The following is a 21671-nucleotide window of genomic DNA, read 5'->3' as shown; positions in this document are numbered from 1 at the left end:
GCTGGTAAAGCAATAGAAGCCGTTTACAGGACCTGAAGCTCAGTGCTGCCATCTGCTGTTAGTTCCGATGCAGTGTTGCATCATGTTGTCCACTCTGAATAAAACACAGCGCCCCTCGTGGATAATATAGGAACTGCAGATTTTAAATTAAACGAAGTACATGTTTTTTTTCAATAATCGTTGTTGAATAATGATAATGCATTTAGCCAGCGGGCTAAATGCATTAAATGCAAATCGTTCGGCGGGCCGGTTCCGGCCCGCGGGCCGTACGTTTGACACCCCTGGATTAAACAGTTTTAACTGCTAAAAAATTGACAGAGGGCACCGATATGGGAAGTGCGGAAGCCCTTACTGTATCAAATCGATATAGCAATAACAGAGAGTTGGCCACTTATAGGTAAATTCAACAAACAGCTTCCAGAACAGGGGTGGGGAGGGGACGGCTGACTCCGTGGGCAGGCAATGCCTACCCATGCCACCGGGCCTGGCTGTGCTTTGTTTCTTTCAGAAATTGTGACTTGCTGAGTCTTTTTTTTTTTTTTTGGTAAAGATATGACTTTTTAAGCTCAGATGCTTTTGTTCCTCCCTTATTAACGTTTGGGTTTCAATCTCTGGAAATGTTCTTTTTTGCTGCATAAAATGTATTAAATTAACTCCTGTGTGTATTTTTAGAGGGGCAGTATTATGTAAAATCAACTTTTTTTTTTTAGCTTTAAAAAAAACTTCATGTTTTATTATTCCCTTTATCAAAAACATATCTGGAGTGTTGCTTTGATTCTTTCATGCATTTTTTTGACAAGTCCTTTAATCTCCATGGCAACCATTCAGCTGTGCAAAGCACCTGGTTGGACCTAGCTCCGCCTTCGAGGATGAAGGTCCTCCTTGGAGCTGCAGTTTCCGAGCTTCCAAGTTACAGAGCAAGGCTCCCACACAACTCCCCCACTCAGCTCCTTCAGACTAGCCAGCAGCAATTAGCAAGCACCTGCTGGAACTGTCTCCTGAGCTCTTTATGGGAGCTACTTCTCAGAGCAACACTGGTAAAAACGTTGTTAAAGAGTTAATAGAGGAGCCATGCTGTGATGACTTCCTGAAGGTGGTGTTTCAGAAAGAGGAGGAGCTTCTTAAAGAGGCAGGGACCCAATTTCAAGGCATTAAATTACAAAGTAAAATTTCTTTTAAGTCATATTTTATATATATATATATATATATATATATATATATATATATATATATAGCATTTTTATAACAACTGAAGGTAATATAGTTCCTTAATTGTGCTATGAAAATGCCACTATGTGCCTGGAAAACCTAATACCTTTAAGCTTCTTTTCTTAGCCAAAGTGATTACTTTCTCTCCCTCTCTTTCAGTTTATAATTAACTTTTTTTTCTGCTTTCCTCATAAAGGCGAATTTACTAGCAACCTTGGTGAGGAAATACAAGTTGATTCAATCTTTACTGAACTATATTAGGAAACTAATTCATTTCCTCTTGGTTGTCTGTGTATGCGTGTTGGCGTGTGTGTGTGTGGGGGTGGGTGGGGGTGTGTGTGTGTGTGTGTGGGAGGCGAGGGGCAAGGTTATATCAGCCTAATGAAAGATTTATCTCAAGGTAAGATCCGTCTGACGCATGGTCAGACGTATTTTTATTATACCACATGATTAGTCGTAGCTAGCCCCTTGTTTGCTCTGTAAACTATAGTTCGGAGGTCGAGTGGCTGACTGATGGAAACTGTGAGCATCGTGGCGGGTTTTACCTTTCCCGACCACTATTACCAAACATAGATGCACTGTTTTACTGGACATATCGGTTAATTACAATAAATTAACAGCCGCTGGGCTTTTTACAGACTAATCCTCCCACAACTTCCTGTGTTTTGGACAAGCTGAAACCTTTAAGACGTCAGAATGTTTATGGGCCTGTTTTTTTTTTGTGTTATCTTGCAGGATGTGAGCCTTTACTGGTCAAACCTCGACCTCAGATTCCAATCCTGTGTGGTTCTCAGGTGCGTCCCAGTGAATTAGAACATCACGGAAAAGCTACTTGATACATCATGGTGATTAAAGGACAAGGTTTCCCCCAGAAAACTTGCTAACCCCGGTGCTTGGGTGTTAGAGCAGTCATTCATCCAGCGGCCCGCCGTGTGTTTGAGTTAAAAAAAGTTTAAAGTTGACAGGATATTTGAAAATATCACTTGATAATTATGTGCTATTAAAAAATCGGAAGATTAATACCAACTATAAAGTCTTAAAAAATGAAAACATTTTTAAAAGACCTAAATAAGCAATGCTTAGACTAGTGGGGGCACAAATAAAGCCTGGTGGCCCGCCAGGCTTATAATAAACTGGGGGAAACCCTAAAAAGGAAAACAAAATTAGCATCTTAATAGTGAATCTTCTTCTTTTTCAGATTTTGGATTGCTGACGTACAAATAAAATGCAAAACATACTTTGGATAAGTCTGTGTTTTGTGGCGCTTTAAGAACTGACTCCAGCCACAGTTGTGCTTCTCCTCTCCCCCATTTTTTTTTTGGGATGAGTTGTGCTTTCTAATTTTCTGTAGGCTTTTGGTCATCCTTTCAGTTTTGGCAACCTTTTTTTTTTTTTTTTACCATGTCTTCCTTCTACTTAACTTTCCATTAAAACACTTGGATAACGTGCCCAACTCCATAACAGGATCTGATTTTCTAAAAAAATATTTGTCTTATGTAATATACAAACTGAATTTTTAATATTTTCAGCTTTAAGCCATGATATACAAACATAATCATATTCAATAAATTATTGAAAACTTCATTTCCGCAGCTTAAATCACCAACTGTAACACATTACATAGATCATTTACACACAGACGGATGTTTTCCAGCCTTTATTTCTGCTATGTACATTTAAGATTAGAATATCTCACCAAATTCATAAAAAAAACCCATTTATATTACATAAATATTGGTTTATGGCAAAGTTTGTTTATCACTGTAGGTTGTTGGTTTGAAAAAGTCCTTTCAGTTTGGCAAGAGAGTCTCATGGGAACATGTTCTAATGTGAATACATGTTTGTAATGAATCGTTGAGATAAATTCACTTTCATTTCAGGGATATAGTTTGTTGAGATGTGGCTGTTTATGAGGCCAAATGAACGGAAGTAGAAAAGGTGAAGAGCACGACGTCACGTTTTACGGCACAGTCTCGTCAATGAAACGTTTGTTTTCCTGCTTTAAGTGACACGAGGAAACGGCTTTACAGTTTTCATTTATTTGATTAGAAATAAAAAACATTTTGATTCCTGTATTTTTTCACACTTTTCATGTCACAGAAATAAACTGCTCTTTCAAATTGATCATATTTTAGCTTTCTTTCATTCTTTCGTTTGTTTTTTTCCTTCCCTCTTTATTTCTATTCTTTCTGTCCTCTTCCATTCTTTCTTTCCTTTCTGTTTTAATGTCATCCATTCTTTCTTCCCTTCTTTCTTTCCGCTTTCATTCTTTCTTTCTGCACTTTCACTCTTTCATTCCTTCCTTTCTCTCTCTCCATCAAATTAGCCTTGGCCATTTCTTCTGCCATGGCAATCAACCCCTTTTTTTTTTCATTTTCTTTTTTGGATTTCCGGCTCCAAGGTAGAAAGTCTGGATTTCAACACTGCAGCTAGAAGGCCTTGGCATAGCAGCCACGATCACAGCTGTCTGCTGTCTCATCTGGAAGTGAAGGACAAAGATTCAAGGGTAGTTTGAGTCGTCAGACAGCCAGGAGTGTCGGCGTGTTTGTGTGTGTGTGTTAGCATGGTTTTAGATAAGGATGATCTCGTGTCGTCACAGGTCCTGAAGTTGAACTCGTCGCCTTTGATAGTAGATAGAAAGACTCCCTTTCCGAGCGTAATCTACTGGGATTAATGCAGCAGGACCGCTGAGCCCTTTGTTCGCTTCTCCTCATGTTCACATCAAGCAACGGCAAGTCAGGATTTTCTCACATTCTTAGCTGAACATTGTTTGCCAAAAGCTGGCGGTTCAACAGGTCCAAAGTGTGAAAGCAGGGATTTTGCACACAGGCCTAATTAATGAGGGGACAGGAAGTTCCAACGCTACGACATGATAACGATGTGTGGTCTTTGTAGCCATGGCAGGGACTGATGTCTCATGACTGAGCTACAAACGTTCCACTCACAAAAAAACACAAGCGAACCTCTCTGTGGCTTTTTTTTTTTTTTTTTTTTCAGCACTTAAGCACACGCACTCATACACAGTCGTCTCTATTTTAAGTCTGGCAGTTCCGTACAGTCCTTCGAGCTCGGCTTGAAGAGAGAAACAGAGCCGCGTTCCACAAAGACAGCTCTCCCTCGATTTATTAATCTTTAATCTGACGGTTTTGTGCCGGGAAATAGATGAATTGGTTCGACTGAAGGTTCACCTGCGAAGCAGAGGTCGAGAGTGTCTGGCGAAGCAGCTCCATGTTTTTAGTCAGAGTCTTCAGAGAGAGCACAAGCAGATGCTACGTGGCTAACAGCTTGTGGAAAGGACAGAAAATAACTGAAATACGACATGTGTGTCAAGCTGCATTCGCTGGCTTTGCTTGCACATGAAACCTTCGTGTTACAACCCACACTGCTTCCTGTTTTGGGTTCTTACTGCTGCGGCGTAAGCTGGAAACCCCCAAAAAGCAGCCTGATGTATGTGGCTAGCAGCTCTTAGCCGTGGGTAACGGGCAATCTTGTATCTCGGCCTCGTCCACCGACCCTTCCGGCACGTGGACGGTCATGGTGCAGGCCCGGATCCCTCCCAGGGGCTCCAGCACGTTGAACACTCGGTCCCACGCGTCCTGCTCCGGGTCGTAGCGCTGGACAATGTCCACCATGCACCTGCTGTTCCAGGAGTAACCCCCGACCACGTAGATCTGGCCATTGAAGACCGTGACGCCGACGTCGCTCTGGCCGCGGGGCATCGGCGCCACCACCGTCCACTGGTCCGTGTCCGGGCTGTAGTACTCGCAGCCCAGAACGTCGTCGTAGTCGCTGCTGCCCCGGAAGTGGTTGCCACCCATCACATAGAGCCGGTCCCCCACCGTGCACATGCAGTGCAGGCCGCGGAGCTCCATCATGTCGGCCCGGCGGCTCCACGAGTCGGAGACCGGGTCGTAGCACCACAGCTCCTTCTGGAAGGTGTCACGGGTGATGCCACCTGCGAGACCGAAAAGAATAAGATTCATGTGACCACTGCAAAAGTAGCCAAAAACCTACCAAAGGTTCTAAATGCTCAAAATGAAAATATGTTTTTTTCCAGTGGAATGTTGAAAACTAAGAAATCAGTTTTCCCCCCAGAGTATTATAAGCCTGGCGGGCCACCAGGCTTAACTTGTGTCCCACCAGGCTGAGGATTGCATTTTTTTTAAAAGTCTTTTTAAAATATTAGCATTTTAAGACTTTATAGTTGGTGTTCAGGTTTTAATCTTACAACAACACATGATTGTCAAATGACATTTCCAAATTTCCCGTCAACTTTTAAAAAATTTTATCTCAAAAACACGGCAGGCCGCTGGATGAATGACCTTCCTGCCAAGTGAGGTGCGGTATTTATTTTTGCTGTAGCACTTTATGGCAGAAAATATTTTAAGTAAGAATAAGGCTGAGCAATAAATAAATAACAACAGTTATTGTGATAAACATGATCAATATCAATAGATGATACGTCTGATGTTCAATCATTTCACTAATCTCCGACCCAGAACCGTACAGCATTCTGGGAGATGTAGGCAGAGGAAAGACTTTCCTCTGATATTGATCTGATATTGATATCTGTATCGATCCCGATATTGAAAGCAATTCCAGCTCGGGTACATGTGCCCAATTCACAAGGGTAGATCTAATCAGTCTAATTCTACTCTTTGTGCTCTGAGGGGCTTCATGCTTTATTACTTATTTTACATTATATTCAAAATGCTATAATTTAATAATTACTATAATTTCTGAACCATTTCAAAGACGGTTTGTTTATTTTTTGACGAAAGCAGTCAGCCTGTTGTGTTTGCCAGTGTCTTTATTATTTATTTTACATTGACTCCTGATTGCAAAGACTGAACAAATTAAAGTTTTTCCATATTTGATCAAACTTTTGACGCTATTAGTGTATTTAAATTTGCTGCACTGGTGCAGAGTTATCAAATAAATTTGTAATTCAGTAAATTTATACCTGCTTTAAAAAAAAAAAAACATTTTAAGTTAACATAGCATGTTTTTCTGTATCGCATTAGCCGATGCTAAACCTCAGATATCGGTATCGATATCGGAAGTGAAAAAAGTAGATGGGTGCATCCCCAGTTAGTTTGGATTAAAAGTGCACCAGGTTCAGGGACGGATCAGACAGTGACAATGTATTTACTGTGTCAGATGATGAAAACTTTACATCCACAATATTTGCTTACAAAACAGCAACAAAAAAAACAGGATTATGCAGGAGCTGAAATCAGCCTTCAGCATCAATTGGGCTAATAATTCCCTGAAGAGTAGACGCCATTGTTACCGCTTTTGACATTGTGCCAAAATGTGTGCTTGTAATGAGGATGAAAATATTTGTGCGGGGTGACAGCTTGCGCTAATCATTTGGTGCTTTCCAGACACCAGATAGCGGGCCGCCGTATCGCTTCTGTTTGGACTGTGAAGGCGCAGTGACCGAGCTACGCCGGCATTTCCTCGGATTGCTTCTCCTAAGCTGACATCTACTGCACTACGACATGACAATGAACAGATTAGCAATTAGATACAAGATAAACAAATCATTTGCCCAATTTCTTATTTTTTTTAGTAATATGAGAGCCAAAAAAAATCACATTGACTAATTAGACTATTACATTTTTTTATTCTGATAGCATTACCCCAATAAAGTTTAATTTCTATGTTCGGTTGTGTTGGAGTTAGTTTCTTTGAAGAGAAAGCTCAGATTTTTTTAATGTCAGGTTTGCTTATGGCAGACGGCGCTAATAATGATTAGCTATTTATTTAACAGTTTATCGTTATGCTCTATTTTCTCTCGTTCTACCAAAAATTGCTCTTTATTCTGGTGCTTTGATCTCGGCTATCCTCTTTTTGTTTACAAAGACTCCAATAATTCATTTTGTTTGTCGTTTCTGTTGTGTGGTTTATTTATTCTGGACAGTTAAAATGTCTCCCAGTTCCGGTGTTTGAATCTTCATCAGAATTGAGCGTTTATCGACTTTCGAGGATGTGTTTTCGCATTACTATTATTATTCACATTACTCAAACACGACCTCAAAGTTAGATTAGAGACTCCGGCTAACTGCTAGACGTCGACTGGTCAGTCAGGGACTCGAAAATAGGTTGTTTTCAGCACGGTAGCAGACAAGCTCAATAATACAAAAGTTGTTATGTTCTTTCTATTTTCAGTATCAGTGCAGTTGTAGTACGTCTGAAGTGTGTAAGGAGCTTTTTGAAAGCTTCTTATATGTTAACACTGTGATAAGTTAGTCAAAATAAGTGTGTTTGCTGCGGGGAGGTGCAATAGCCTCGCCAAGGTCCACAGTTATGGTGAGATAATCCGCTTGAAGAAAAGCCATCGTTGACACAAAGACAAAAGAAGGCCACTTTGCCACAAACCATGAAAGGGAAACAGAGAACTTGTGGAACAGGGCGTTCTGGTTTTATGAGGCCAACATTGAAATTTCAGGCCAAAATGAAAAATGTTGCACGGATGAAAACTAACACTGTCGAACACGTCGCATCTGCTCCGACACACGGTGGTGGAAGCCTGATGCTGTGGGGATGCTTTTCTTTAGGAGTCTTATCAGAGTTTATGTGAAGATGGAAAGAAAGTACATCAACAAGTACAGGAAGAAACCATACTAGAGTCCATTCAAAGGCACGATTACTAATTTTATACAACAGCGAGCAATCCTGCAAAACATATTGGGTCAAAATAATTAAGCATCCAAATGTGTTTCTAGTTTGTAGACACAGAGCCAAAAGAGTTGCAGCGTAAACTGGTTCTATGAAGTATCAGGGTGCTGAATATAAAAGTGTTGTGAAGCATCTCAGATTTTTTAAATTGTAGAGAAACTTCTAAAAAAAAGCCCAAAAAGTTTTCACATTGATCCGTGTTGATCAATTGCATTAAAGGAGACCTATTATGCTTCCTTGAACGCGTTAGGACAGGCCTATAGGCTGAAAAAAAACCTGTTTGTTATATATCTTTTTCCACAAAATCATTCTTAGACAAGAAGATTTTAATCAGTTCTGCCTACTTTGAGCTCCTTTCAGAATGAGAAGTTTCAGGGCCTCTTGTCACTTTATAAGCTGCTGATGGCCACGCCCACTCCCACCCAACTCAACGTTAACAATTGTACGTGAAAATGGCTGCAAAAAGATGCTCAATTATATAACCGTTTATCTTTGAAAAGAAGAAGTGGAGCCTTCTGCATGACCAACAAGAATGCAGCAACAAAAAAATCACTTGTCTTCTCTGGCAGCCTTTGTACAGTGCGTACAGCGGTAAAAACGGGTGGGTTGCTAGGAGATGGATTGACTCGGTTGGGGTTGCTAGGCAACGGCGCAGTGCCCCTCAATTGTGACTCAACCATCATGAGGTTTTTGAAACCACTCATTTTCCAGACACCAAAAAATAAATAAATTATTGCTACAATAGCAGTTGAGACCCGAAGGGAAGTATAAAAACATGCAAAAAGTTAATTTTGCATAATACGTCCCCTTTAAATTCCTCCCCCCAAAAATACATTGACATTTGTGGTTGCACTATTACAGAAGGTGATAACAATTTGATTAATTTCTTTTAACTTCAATCCAAAAAAAATGGTGAAAAAATAAGTAATACCCCTGTTCAGAGCTTGCCTGGTACTTTCCACATTGTACGCTTTGCACATACAGGTAGGTCTACAGAAAAGAGAGAAGTGAAATAAGTGCTGAGTTTCGGAGGCCCACCCTAACCACAGGCCTGTGGGCTTCCTGGTTCTCCGTCCTACATGTGAAACTGATAGGTTGCACTGTACTCTCATTGCGAGAAGTGGCTTTCCTGTCCAAGGGTTGCTAAGAAACCCAGATCAGGGTGAGAGCGGCCTATGAGAACGCCACTAGAAACAGGAAAAGGCTTTCAAGTAGGTCAGCTAAGAGAGTGCCGTCTACAAGCTAACAAAACCTGACGGAAAAAAAACAAAAGACACTTTCACTTGACTCTTATCAGAAAATACCAAAAAAACAGGACGATGTAATACTTGTGTAGAGTTTCCTCGAAGCTCTAAGTTGTAAAGTTCACCAGCAGCTACAAATGCTCGTGCTTGGTTTTTCTTCTCGAAGTCTCAGCGTCACATATTCGACACCAGAGAGTGATATTTAAAGCGGCTGCAGTGCCGAAAGACTGAAATTAATTTGTGAACGAACCAAAAAAAACAAACACGCTTTGCTTTCTTGCGGCAATCGACCGTGTGAACAGCAGTCAGACGGAAAGTAGAAGCATTGTGTGGTTTAGCATTTGTGAAAAAGGCCCTGTGAGGGAATGCGGTTAGATGGTTGCACAAGCTAATTCGCTCGTCAATTTTGCAAATCTCCCGCTGATACATAGTCTGTGTTGGTTTGTTCTGACCACCAGAGCTAGTTTCCCATAACTCCGAAAAAACCGTGGCATGGAGAGTTTTTGGGAAATTATATCAGTGCAGAGAATTGTAATTAAACGCTTTCATCAGCTCTTTTCTAAGTGCTGGGAATACATTTAAAAAAAAAAAAAAACTAAACTCAAATGCACCTTGTTGAGGTGGAGAAGTAGACAAGAAATAAAAAGAGGTTGACCTTTGGGATACGCTTCAAGAACAGATAAAACCCAACTTATGTGGCTTTCTCTCTCCCCATTCGGGATGAGTCATTTTTTCGCAGAGATCATTTGTAGAAGTGTTATTTTGTGGGTTCAGTAATGTGACTTTGCTCGGCTTTCAGTCACTTATTTTAACGGGCAGCATTAACCCTGAGCTACAACGCCGCCAGGAGCTGCGTTTAACTCTGAAGCACTCTTATTATTTCAAAACCGTTCAGGACGTATCCTTATAGAAACAGGTGAAGAACGCCGATTGGCTCTAGCTGTTCAACTGTTAGCGTTCGCAAAACCAAACATCTACACTCGTTTTCACAAATCCAAGAAAACCAGGGAGCTTTTCCTCAAACTTGCTTTGAGTCATCTGGGTTTGGAGAACCAAAGTGACTAAAACGTTGATGTAATTGTCAGATACAAAAATAGCCTGCCCAGAATCTGCTGGCCTAATAACGAGGCCAGTAACGATGGACGGTAAAAATAAAAGTTGACAAAGAGGTTAACATCATGCATTTTTGTACATATGAAATCACAAGTGGATTCGGTGGAACATTATGAAAATCACTGTTAGCGGTTAGCAACACACATGTTCAGTTGCCATAAGCTGCTACTAAATTATTGTCCTCATGTGTGGGTGAAAGTCCATAATTGTACTTAATATATATATATATATTTTAACTGCCAGGAAAAGTTTCAGTTTTTCCCAGACAAGCAAAAGATAGGGAGAAATTCTCCTGGATACAAGACATTACAAATCGTTGCGCTTGCTATGCCCAATGTTTGTCCAAGGGTTCTGATTGGTTTTCCTACTTTTCTCAGCTTCTAACTGGCTTGCTTTTCTCCCATGAAGAGCTCTCCGGTCTTCATGTTGGTTAACCCACTTTAACAAGAAGGATGTTTAATGTTTTGAACAATCGACCTCAAAGGCAAGGCCTGCTTAACAAGAAACACCTGCTATCTAGATAGCTATCTAAATTAATTTGTGAACGAACCAAAAAAAAAAAAAACACACTTTGCTTTCTTGCGGCAATCGACCGTGTGAACAGCAGTCAGACGGAAAGTAGATGCATTGTGTGGTTTAACATTTGTGAAAAAGGCCCTGTGAGGGAATGCGGTTAGATGGTTGCACAAGCTAATTCGCTCGTCAATTTTGCCCCTTTTGCCCTTTTTTTTTTTTAGATATCTGGTGTCGAATATGTGAGGCTGAGACTTCGAGAAGAAAAATCAAGCAGAAGCATTTGTAGCTGCTGGTGATCATCTGAAAAATGGTTGGGTTCAAACAAAAGGCGCTATCTACTGAGTTGCTTAGCACATCGACACATAGATGCCAGGAAATAAAAGCTGAAACCCAAATGTCTTCAGTCTATGACAGAAACTGGAAAATTCACCCTCTTGTTCCAATACTTTTAGAGGGAGTTGTATGCTCTACTGCTAAGTCCGGATCCTCCAGTTTATGGCATGTAAGCTACTTCCTGCAAATTTGTTGGAAATCCTTTAGAAGGCAAAAATGCAACCAAATAAATCTGTACACATACTTTTGAGTACTGTAAAGATACTCCTGTCTGTCTTTGTGTGTTGTTCTCTCACCTGAGATGTACATGAGGCCCCCGTGAACGGTTCCAGCATGCCCATAATGAGGCTCCACCATGTTGGTCACAAACGTCCACTCGTTTTTCTTCAGGTTGTAGCACTCCACGGTGTCTGGTCAAAATGACAAGAGAGAGAGAAGATGTTGAATGCTAACAACAAGGACGCTCCTTCCGAGAAATTTCTCACAATTTTGAGCGAAGGGGCCTACCGATTTCCCCCGAGGCGTTCCTTCCTCCCACAGCAAACAGCTTCCCCTTCAGAGCGCTGAGGTGGAAAAAGGTCCTTTTCTCGTTGAGAGAGGCAATCTGAAGCCATTTGTCGAAGCGCGGGTCGTAGCGGTAGGCGCTGTCTATGGCAGTCTTGCCCTTTGTGTCGTATGTGCTCTGACCTAGGAATTCAACGAGAATTGGTGTTAAGCTTCAAAACTGAGCGTAGAGGCTCAGACGTACTTTGTCCAAAGTGCCCAAATCAGTTCTCATTGATGTAGACGTGTGACGAAAATTGCATTATTTTGTTCGCACAGAGGCATCTACCTGCCGAACTCAACATCAGGCCTGGATGGGACTGTGTTGACAGAATTCTGTGCAAAGTGTTGCCTGATTGGTCTGAAGTCTGTTGCTGTGTTTTATACAGAAATGCGCTCAGACACAAATGTTGACATTTATCTTTAGCTAATACGCTTCAACTATCCAGAAGTTAACAGCTGCCGAATGAGGACACTGGGTCAACGTTGGGTAATTAATTGGGCAAACGTTAGTGATTGGGTAAAGTTTCAAATTTCATCAGAGTCCACACCTTCTGGAAGCAATTATTTATCAACAGCAGAGAGCCCAGGCCCTCCGGACAAAGCCAAACGTAGAACAAAGAGTTGGTTTTTACCAGGCTAGGAATTATGTACATTGGTACAATTTTTCACTAAATAACTATAATAACAAGACGGGTAAATTGCTAGTAACTCCTGCATGGAAATTGTAACGTTGTTGTTTACATAGGAGGCTGACTACAGAAAAGTGTGGCGCTAGCTCCTTGACCGTTTGGTAAAAGCTAAACTAGGTACCCTAACCCTGAAGGTGGAGGCGTGACGTACACTGAAGCGGGAGTGGTGTGTCCCCCAGGTGGTCTGCGCCGATGTATGAAAGGTGTGTGTGAATACCGAAACCACATGACTGCGCTTCAACTGTTGGACTTCAGATGAAGCTTGTGGGAACCTTTAAAGTTTCGGTTCATTTATTTGATCCTGAAAATCCTATCAAGTTCCTTCTACCTCAACAATTAGCTTAGCTTAGTCTCAGTGCCCTTTCTTTCAAGTATAATACTGACTATGACTTCATCTTAAGGAGCATTAAGGTCTGAATTGACAGCTTGATGCCCTCACCTCCAACAATAAAGAGAAAGCCTCCCAGAAGAGCCACGCCGTGTTGATAACGTGGCACCTCCATGGGCTTCAGAGCCCTCCAATGGCCGGTGTTCTCGTCATAGAGCCTCAGCTCCCGGCTCACCACCAGCTGCTGCCGCATCACGCCACCCAGCGCCAGGATGTGCGTGGCGTCCGATCGAATCTGCGTCCTCTCGGTTTGCAGCGCCGGCTGCATGTAAGGCATCATCTGGTAGTTGCTGGCCTCCAGCAGCAGGTTCACGCAGGCGGTGTCAGAGCGCATCATGGAGTCGCCCTCCTCCTCCTCCTCGTCCTGAGAGATCTGAATGAGTTCACCGGGGCTCATTAGCGGGAAGCGAATGTGGCGCATCAGGGCGTGGACGGAGGAGCGACGCGAGGGAGGGTCGTGCTCCAGCCACCCCTTGGCGATGTGGTAGAGCTCCAGCTCTGAGAAGCCGCCCAGCGAGTTGCTGGCCAGAGCGTTGGCGATGCTGGTCTCGGAGAGCTGCAAGTAGCGGCCGGAGTCCACCAGCGCGGTCAGGTTCTGCCCCACAAACTTGCCTAGGTTTGATAAGACCAATCATAAACTGGGAACCAAACAATGTATGGGGGGCTTTCTTGTTGTACACTGCACAAATGTTAAGTGCTACAATGGCTGCGTGTCTTAACTTACCAATATTCACCAGAACATCCTCAAGGAGCAGATCTGTGGCAATCCGCTCCACTTCCACACAGTTATCGATTGTAATCTGTACCAAAAGATAAATGGAAATATCAACCAAATTAGTTTGGCTTTATCTAAACCGTAGCCGTGTTTCCATTAGCCATAAAATTGCCCAAATTTGAATTCTGAAAATAAATTCTCTTAATGGAAACATGCCAATTTTGAAAGTTTTCTGATATATATATATTTTTTGCTCTAGGAATACGTAGTTTTTCAGCCATATCAAAATAGATCTATTTGGCAAAACTGCAATGGAATCAATTTTTTCTCTTCATACAGTCACATGACCAACAGCTGGATGTTACTACTGGTGAAAACCACGAAGAAGAAGAAGACAGGAAGTAGTAGGAAGACGAAGGTTTCTTTTTGGGGGGGGTTTCCGACAATGTGCAGCTAGTTCCACCAGAGCTCTCAACATCGCACAGTTCATAAAAAGTTGTATATCATTCCAGTGTGTTGAATCCATAGCTCTCGTGTAAAAATTGCAGATTACAGTCTCCCCAAAATGCTGCCTACGCAGCGGCTCGCAAATATAGAAGAGGCTTGTCTCTCCAACGCCTGAATAAGACAGATGTCTCCTCTGATGGCTGAAAGAGGAAATGTGATTTTAATTACATTTCTTATTTAACGGGATTTTTGCATTTATCGGGAAATCGTGTGTTGTTTTTTATTTTTACATTAGCAGAATATTGACAAAGATTTGTGCAAATTTGTCATGGAAACGCATTTATTGTTGTGTTGCCTTGGAGGACCCGAGAGGCCTTTGAGGAAGAGGCCTGGATGACACACCAGCACTGTTCAACATATAATGAAAAAAAAAGTCAAGAAGCTTCTCACCTCGCTGCTCAGAAGCTCGTTGCAGAAGCTCAGAACAGGCATGACCTGCAAGAAGTTTGCAGCCTCCAGCGTGTCCTGGAGGTTGCCCATGTCGAGGATGACTTTGGATGTGTAAATGAACTCTATGATGTTCTTTAAGCCCGCCTTGGTGACCCCATGCAGCTTGATCTCTCTCATCTGCTGCTCCCTCATGCCTCCTGAACAGAGCGAACGAAGCACAGAGGGACAGACGCAAGGTGAACGCATGAATTTGCATCGCTTGAGGAGATTTGTCTTGAGCTGGGCAAAATCAGCGAGACGCATCAGGCACGTCGGACGAGGATTACGGCACGGGGTTTGTTAGAAGCCGCGGCGTAAAGGAGGGCGAGTGAAAAAGGTCAGCACAGTTTCCTTTTTCGTGGTAATCAAAGATGAAAGTAGCATCGTGACGGAGCATTTCTGTGCCGTTTCATCAAGAGTCTGTCTGTTTTAGCAGAACAATGACATTGGGCTATCAACTTAGCTTCAGTAATCAAAAAGGTTTCCAGCTATTTTTACTGAGAACTTTGCAACAGATGCATCTTTTTAAAGGTCCTGCTAATGACGTGATGACAAGGTCTCAAGGGGTTTAATTTAGCATTTTTACAGATGACGTAGTTCTGTTTTTTGAGGCTATTTTTTCCGTCTAAACTGCAGAAGGTTGCACACAGATGTAAAGTTAATAGGATGGGAGTTAGCTCCAAGTCCAAGGCTGAGGTTCTACACTAGAAAATGATGGACTGCTTTGTCCAGGTCTGGGAAACTTTTGGAGGTTTTCCAGTCACTTTAAAATGGAAGGAGACCCAGAATTTACTAGTGAGAGGGATGTCAGGGTGTCCCTCCTGGACTTGTTACCCTCACAACCAAATATTGACTTAACATTAACAGCCATCTAGTTCGGCTCACCGCTTCTCTCTTTGCAGTGGAGGACGGTCGTCAAACTGGTGCATTACATACGTCTGGGGCAAACGTCAATCCAGCCATTTAAAGCTTTCACAGAGTCTCCGCCTCCAGCAAGCAGTCGCTTCTCATTAGTCGAGCGTCCAGACCCACAGTAGAAAGCAAATCGTAGAACAAGGAGCTGGTTTCTACCAGGCCAGATAAGTGGAACACAACTGATGGATAGCTGGATGCTCGGCAACTCACAACTACATTATTATCGCCTTTTTTTAACCATCTTCATTACCAGAGTAGGATAGGTAATCGACTCTGTGTGCTGTGTTAGTTTTTAAGTCATTGTCTTCAAGTTACACAAACACAGTGGAGTGATAAGTCAAACATTTTCCTACATAAATAATTTTCTTAAATCGCCTGTCGCCAAATATCATAGAAAGTCGAACAAACCTGTGAACATTGCTTTAAAATAATCACTGCATGAAGCCATGATGACTCTGTGAACCGGGAACGTTTCTGCGCTGTCTCCAGGAACCAGGACGACGTCACACAGAGTCTCATCTCCTCGGAAAGAATCGAAGCCCTTTGGAGGGAACAATAAATCCATACAGCATGTTTCTCTCATAAATAACCAACATTATTGTCAGTTTCTTTCATTGTATTAATGGCAGCATACAATGCAGTTACGTCAACCCCAAGGTGCCGTGGACAACTCGTGCAGTTGGAAGAGCGTACCTGCAACACATTCGATCCGTGTTCGTAACTACTGAACACCTTGGAGAGCGGCCGAGGCGGGAGCTTGGGTTTGGTGGATTTGTCGGGCCGCTTGGGCGGCCGATCCATTGGAAGCAGGAAAGGAGCCGGTGCTGGAGGCGAAGCTGGAGGCGGGGCGAAGGCTGGTGGTGGAATCCTGTCATCTGTAACCACAAACACAGCTCGGGTCAAGAGGAAGCTGTAATATTGCCGCTCAGTGACAATAGTCGAATTTAGTCGAAAAATGTCTTGGTTTTGTTTTTCTTTAAAGATGCACATTAGCTGGACCATGCGGTGGCCGGATGCGGTGGAGAGCACACACCTTGCTGGACAGGTGGAGGAGGAGGCCTTTCCGGCTGAACCGGAGGTCTTGGAGGTTCCCTGGACTGATGTCTGCTGCCCAGACGGGACAGTCTGCGGCTAAGCCTGCCGGCGCTGCTGTCATCACCGCTCGCCCTGCAGGGGTGAACATACAGCCCAATCTTTTGGATATGCAAAAACCCTTCAAATTTAGAATATTAGTAGTAAAAGCAACAACAACAACCAAAAAACAACAAAAAAACAGGCTTTGGGTATTTTGGAAATCGAATGTTTCAATGCCACTTCCTTAAATGCCACTTCCTTAACTCTCACTTGATCCATCGTTAAAAGCCACAATCTAACTTTGGCTTTTCTATTCTTACACATTGGATTAATGGACGCTACTTCTCCTCAGTGGGACTAGCAAAGCTCCTCCATCTGATTTGCTGTCCATACATGGTGCGATCTAAAAATGAGGAACTAGAGACTACATTGGCGAAAGGTGCTTCCTCTTTTTTTTATGGCGGAGTGAAAAGAGAAAAAAAAACAAGACAAAAGAAAGAGGAAAAAAAATAACGTTGCAAAACCAGATCATTGTACAAGTACATAAAAAAAAAAGAAATGGCCAATGAATCGAAATTTAGTTCCTGTCAATCAAGAACTGCAGAAATAAGAAATGATTTCTTATTTCTGCAGTTCCTGCAGAAATGATTAACTGCAGAAATAAGAAGTCATGATGGCGTTTCAGTGCTTTCAACAATTCTGCTCCCAAATGAATACCTCCTCTGGTAAATCATTACACTTTTATTTACCCAATGAGGTAAATTTTGACAAATAATTTTTGCCAGAAGTGAATTTTTTTTTTTTTTAAAAAGAAAGAAAGAAAAAAAGACTTAGCCCATTATGTTAGGAAGGTGATTATATGTAAAATGACCCAATTATGACTCAACCAAGGAACATGTTAGCTCCTCCAGGGCTGCAGCTCTGAGCTTTTGTTTACTCTTACATGGGGCTGGTTGAAAATAAGCTTAACAAACGATATTTTTGCCTTAGTCTGTTTTAGTGGAAACTATTTGTTTTGGAGTGGAAAAGCAGCTTGTTAGGGGTTGGGCAACGGTTTACCTGTTAACCCTCAAAGCTAGCTCTACCTTTAGCATGTTCATACTAAGCAAAAGTGGTTCAGCAATATCTGCTTTTGTTATTACTGGATATGTTTGGTGCCGTTGTTAAAGATAAATGCGGCACATTTCATGACACGCAAATCCTAATCAGCCTTCACATTGTTTTTCAAAGAAGAGGGAAAGATTATTATTATTATTATTTAAAAAACTGGTTAGAAATATTAAATTGTATTTCAGTGAGAGAGATTAATGTGTGGAATAATTGCTGAGAAGAGTTAAAACTGAAATTTTCAATCTTAGTTGTTTGGTTTTTTTAAGTCTAGAAATCATTTGCTAAACAAATACTACAAGGTTTTACTGTTTTCTTTTATAAGTTTGCTTTTTGATTTTCTGACTCAGCTGGAAGTCCGTGTTACGTTTTAGGAAATACACAGAAAATATTCTTCTGCTTTGTTTCTGTTTTCAGTTGTGCTTTATGAATAAAAAGTGACGGTATAATAAGCTCGTGCTTCCATCTACACTTTTATTGTTGGTCCACACTTTGTCTTCTTCATTTTGACGGAAATATAAATATTGTTTATCTATTTCTCTACTAGTTTTATCTAATGTTTTTTTCTTCTTTTTTGGTATTTCTTTTTTTATTTTTTTATTTACATTTTGGCTAATGTATGCAAAAGTAAAACAAACAAAAAAAATGAAAGAAAAATTAATCAACTTAAAACTTCAATTTGAGTAATCTTCAAAAAAAAAACCATCGTGTTATACATAAGCAACATAGCCGTTAGCATATATGGAGGATTAATGTAATGTTACAGATTCCAACTGTCATTTGTCATAATAAAGAAAAAAATAATAACTTAGCCACAGATGCTTTTCCCATGGATCCTGACATGCAGGAAGTGTTAGGGGAGAAAATTTGTGGAAGTAATTGGGCGAAGGCGGCGGCTCTTTTTACTCACACGCCAAAAAACAGTATCTGTTCCAAAGCCTTATTTTTCTTTTGTTTTGTGTTGTGTTTTTCTGGATTACGAAACGATCTGGAATCTCGACGGCCGGGTCGAGCGGAACCAGAGGCGGAAGAAACACGACCAGGTTCGTGCAACGGTGACAACAGCTGGCCTGAGTAAACACGCCATCAAAGCAACCGCACGTCTTGTTTGCAATCATACAATTTTCTATGGTGTGTTTTTCTTGTGTTGTTTTTCACATCTGAGGGATTCACTGTCAGTATAAAACATACGCTGCCTTTTTCAGATCTTGTCACTACATGTAAAGTCGATGGGTCCACTGAGTGTTGTCAAGATAATTACAGGGTTAAGTTAAACTGCTAACCAGTCTCTTCAAGTGTTCCTCTTGCATGTTAATTCGACATAATTAGCCACAGGAGTGACTTATTTTTTCCTCGGTGTCAAAGCCAAATGAGCAACAGATTGTGCATTACGAATTTGACGTCTTCTTCTTTTTTTTTCTTTTCTTATCCATTCACCCTTAAGATGACTTTTTAAAATCAACTACTGTGTTTTGAAAGAAATTAACTAGAGATGGACTAAAATATGTTCGAGTGGTGCGACTCTGAAATGGATGTTTTAGTCACGACATTACCATAGTGTGGTTAAAAACGGCTTGAACGAAGAGAAATGTGACTTTCGGCTGCTTCCATTCACTGCGGTTACGTTTCGTGGAACCCCTGCTCACTAATATAAAGCATTATGGTGACACTGGTTTCTTTTTTTTTTTATCCTGTATGAAATGTATGTTATTTGTGTTGCCATAGTTTGGTCAGTGCTCTTCGACTTTTTTTTTTTTTTTTTAATACATTTCTCATCTCTAGACGTGGAATACATAACCACCGCACTCTACCACCCGAACCATTAAATCTGCCTAAATCAAATGAATTAGTGAACAAAAGATTGATTCACGGCTCTTTGGAAGGATTTCCACATCTAGTAGAGAAAATATCTGAGAAATTATCCGTCGTGACTTAAAAAAGAAGCAAATTGGGACGACATAAAAAAAAAAAAAAAAAGCTCAGTCGGTGGGAGCGGTGAACGGGGAACCGGACTAAGTGTGGTTGGCTCTTCTCGCACTCTGAAAACAAACAGCCATTTTATCATGCGGGGGGAAAAGAAAAGCTCAATTCGCAGCAGATGGGGGTTGTTTTGTCGAAGGCTGCCAGCTGCTGTGAACCAGAGGCCTCCGAACAGGAAAGTAAGAGGTTTCTCCTGTTTACGACCTCTAGTTCAATCACTTCCTGCCTGGTTCGATCACTTCCTGTCTGACTTTTTTTTACCCCGTCAAGCGCTGTGCCAGTTCTATTTCCCCTACAAATGTGCGCAGTGTGTTGTTTTTTTGATGTCGCACGCTTGAAGCTGATAACATTAAAGAAACAAAAAGGTCTGAGAGTTGCGCGTTAGGTCACGACCCCATTCTCTAATGTTACGAAACGGAGCGGACATGTTGCGAAAGGACAGGTCCAGACGTTTTCGTACCCCTGCTCGTTGTCCCCTGGAGGCTGAGGGCTGTTGTTGCGCTGGTGAGACTTCCTACGAGGAGGAGAAGAGGAAAATGAGACGAATCAGCAGACTGTAACCTACATCCCCGTCCCCAAAAAAAGAAAGAACAATCTGGTAGAAAGAGAACGCCGGCAAAACTGCACCAGATGTTAACTTTTTGAAACGGCCTACAAAAGCGAGACCTTGTTTGCAAGTCGGTCAAATTAACTCCAACCTACGTGGGTTGTAATTTTTTAATTCAACCATGTTACTCTGCTACTTAGTTGTGTAATTATCTTCACACTTGATTCCACATCGGGTCCGCCCGGCACCATCTGCAGACATGTCCGTTTGAAATTTTAAGTGAGCTTCTGTCGCCTTTTAGCCATTTCATTTTATCCTTCGGCTTCTTTGATTTGTTTTTGGTATTTTTTAGTTTAGTTTGTTTAGTTTTTTTTTGGGGGGGGGGGTGTTTTTTCGATTGTATTCTACTTTTTATACCAGGTTTTACATAGTTACCAGCACACATTTAAGCATATAAAACCGTTTGATTGATGTGAAAGAAAATGAGCACACTGTTCTGGCGAAACATCTTTCCTCCCTCACAATAATAATTACTAAAGTGGTTCTGCATGTACTGTTGTTTGGACAATGTGTACCAGAGTAAATTTGTGGAGGAAAAGAATTCCGTAAACAAAATCTTTAAATCCTTTTAAATGGGAATTGTTTTCAGTTGCTACGTCTGCACCCCATGCTGAGAAATGAATTTGAAACATCTTTCCAAATTGGCTTTTTTTTTTTGTGCCCATTTTTTTTTTGCCCACCATTATTAGAACTTAAATGGCTTCCAGCAGAAAAAAACAAACAAACATTCAAACCGACTGGTATAGGTTAGGAGTTAATGACGGAGACGGAGGCCATTGTTGAAGGGCAACTAATCAAAAACGTTGACTTTTTTTTTTTTTTTTTTTTAAAGCTAACTTGGGTATGATTCAACTTCCAGTGCATGTTTGACAGAGAAATCAAAAACATGTCGGTGTACGCAGCCTACCTGGAGGAAAGCTTCCTCAGCAGACTGGATCCGAGGCCCCCCTCCAGATTGTCCATCTAACGCAGAGCAACTCAGAGAAGAAGATGGAGCAGAAAATGTCTGCTGCGCCGCTCCAGCTGGTGGAAGAGTCGCAGCATCTGAGCAAGCCTCACCGTTTCTTAACTCAACCGAGACCTCAGTCACTTCCTGTACCACTTCTCCTTCTCGGTCTCTTTCCGCATCTCGCTGCTCTCCACCCAGTCATGTCACATTTTGAGATACTGTCACTGTTTCTTTTGTGCGAGCTCTTTTGACTTTTCAAGGTTTTTAAGGCTGCGTTGACACCACCAATTGACTTTTAACCGGTGAAAGCGCTCCAAAACGGTGGACGCCGCCGCCTCCGTTCAGCACCGCTGTGGCCTTTTATTTCCTCTCATGTCTACACATGTGCAGGTGTCTTAGCTTGATCTTGAGGCCCCATTATAAGTTGATTTGGTTGCAGAAACATTTGATGATTCTGTTTGTTTTGAAAGTTTTAAGTTGTTCAGACGACTGATGAAAACCGGAGCGTCTACTGTTCATGAACATGAATGTTACGTTAAGTTTGGGCCTACAAAGACCTATTTGAATTAAACATTTTTCAGAGTGCAATGACGATACTGCAAAAAAAAACACCAATGAATTTCAAACATAAGAATTGTGAAGATGAATTTGACCTTACTGTGGATT

The 21671-nt window shown here is 41.6% G+C and overlaps 1 protein-coding gene across 1 annotated transcript; it reads right to left on the bottom strand.

Moving 5' to 3' along the window:
- Window positions 1-2850: 2850 nt before the first annotated feature.
- LOC116723143 (kelch-like protein 9) lies at window positions 2851-21294 on the bottom strand. The gene is made up of 11 exons (XM_032567799.1): window positions 20964-21294; window positions 19910-19963; window positions 16322-16455; window positions 15982-16163; window positions 15697-15829; window positions 14335-14531; window positions 13447-13522; window positions 12774-13334; window positions 11607-11786; window positions 11396-11509; window positions 2851-5164 (listed from the first exon to the last, which is right to left on the bottom strand). The coding sequence occupies exons 1-11, from the start codon at window positions 21017-21019 to the stop codon at window positions 4665-4667; spliced, it is 2187 nt and encodes a 728-aa protein (XP_032423690.1). The 5' UTR covers window positions 21020-21294; the 3' UTR covers window positions 2851-4664.
- Window positions 21295-21671: the final 377 nt, after the last annotated feature.

The sequence above is a fragment of the Xiphophorus hellerii genome, chromosome 7 (assembly GCF_003331165.1).
Source record: "Xiphophorus hellerii strain 12219 chromosome 7, Xiphophorus_hellerii-4.1, whole genome shotgun sequence".
NCBI lineage: Eukaryota > Metazoa > Chordata > Actinopteri > Cyprinodontiformes > Poeciliidae > Xiphophorus > Xiphophorus hellerii.
The sequence above is the reverse complement of the archived record's forward strand: the minus strand, read 5'-3'. Positions and strand labels throughout refer to the sequence as shown.

What these genes read in the sequence shown, in the direction of transcription:
- LOC116723143 (XM_032567799.1), bottom strand. Translation starts at nt 21,019, where the DNA reads ATGGACAATCTGGAGGGGGGCCTCGGATCCAGTCTGCTGAGGAAGCTT. An exon ending in CTGAGGAAGCTTTCCTCCAG is followed by an intron (nt 19,964 to 20,963) that starts GTAGGCTGCGTA and finishes TCCTCCTCGTAG; the next exon opens with GAAGTCTCACCAGCGCAACA. An exon ending in ACGAGCTTCTGAGCAGCGAG is followed by an intron (nt 13,523 to 14,334) that starts GTGAGAAGCTTC and finishes CTTTTGGTACAG; the next exon opens with ATTACAATCGATAACTGTGT.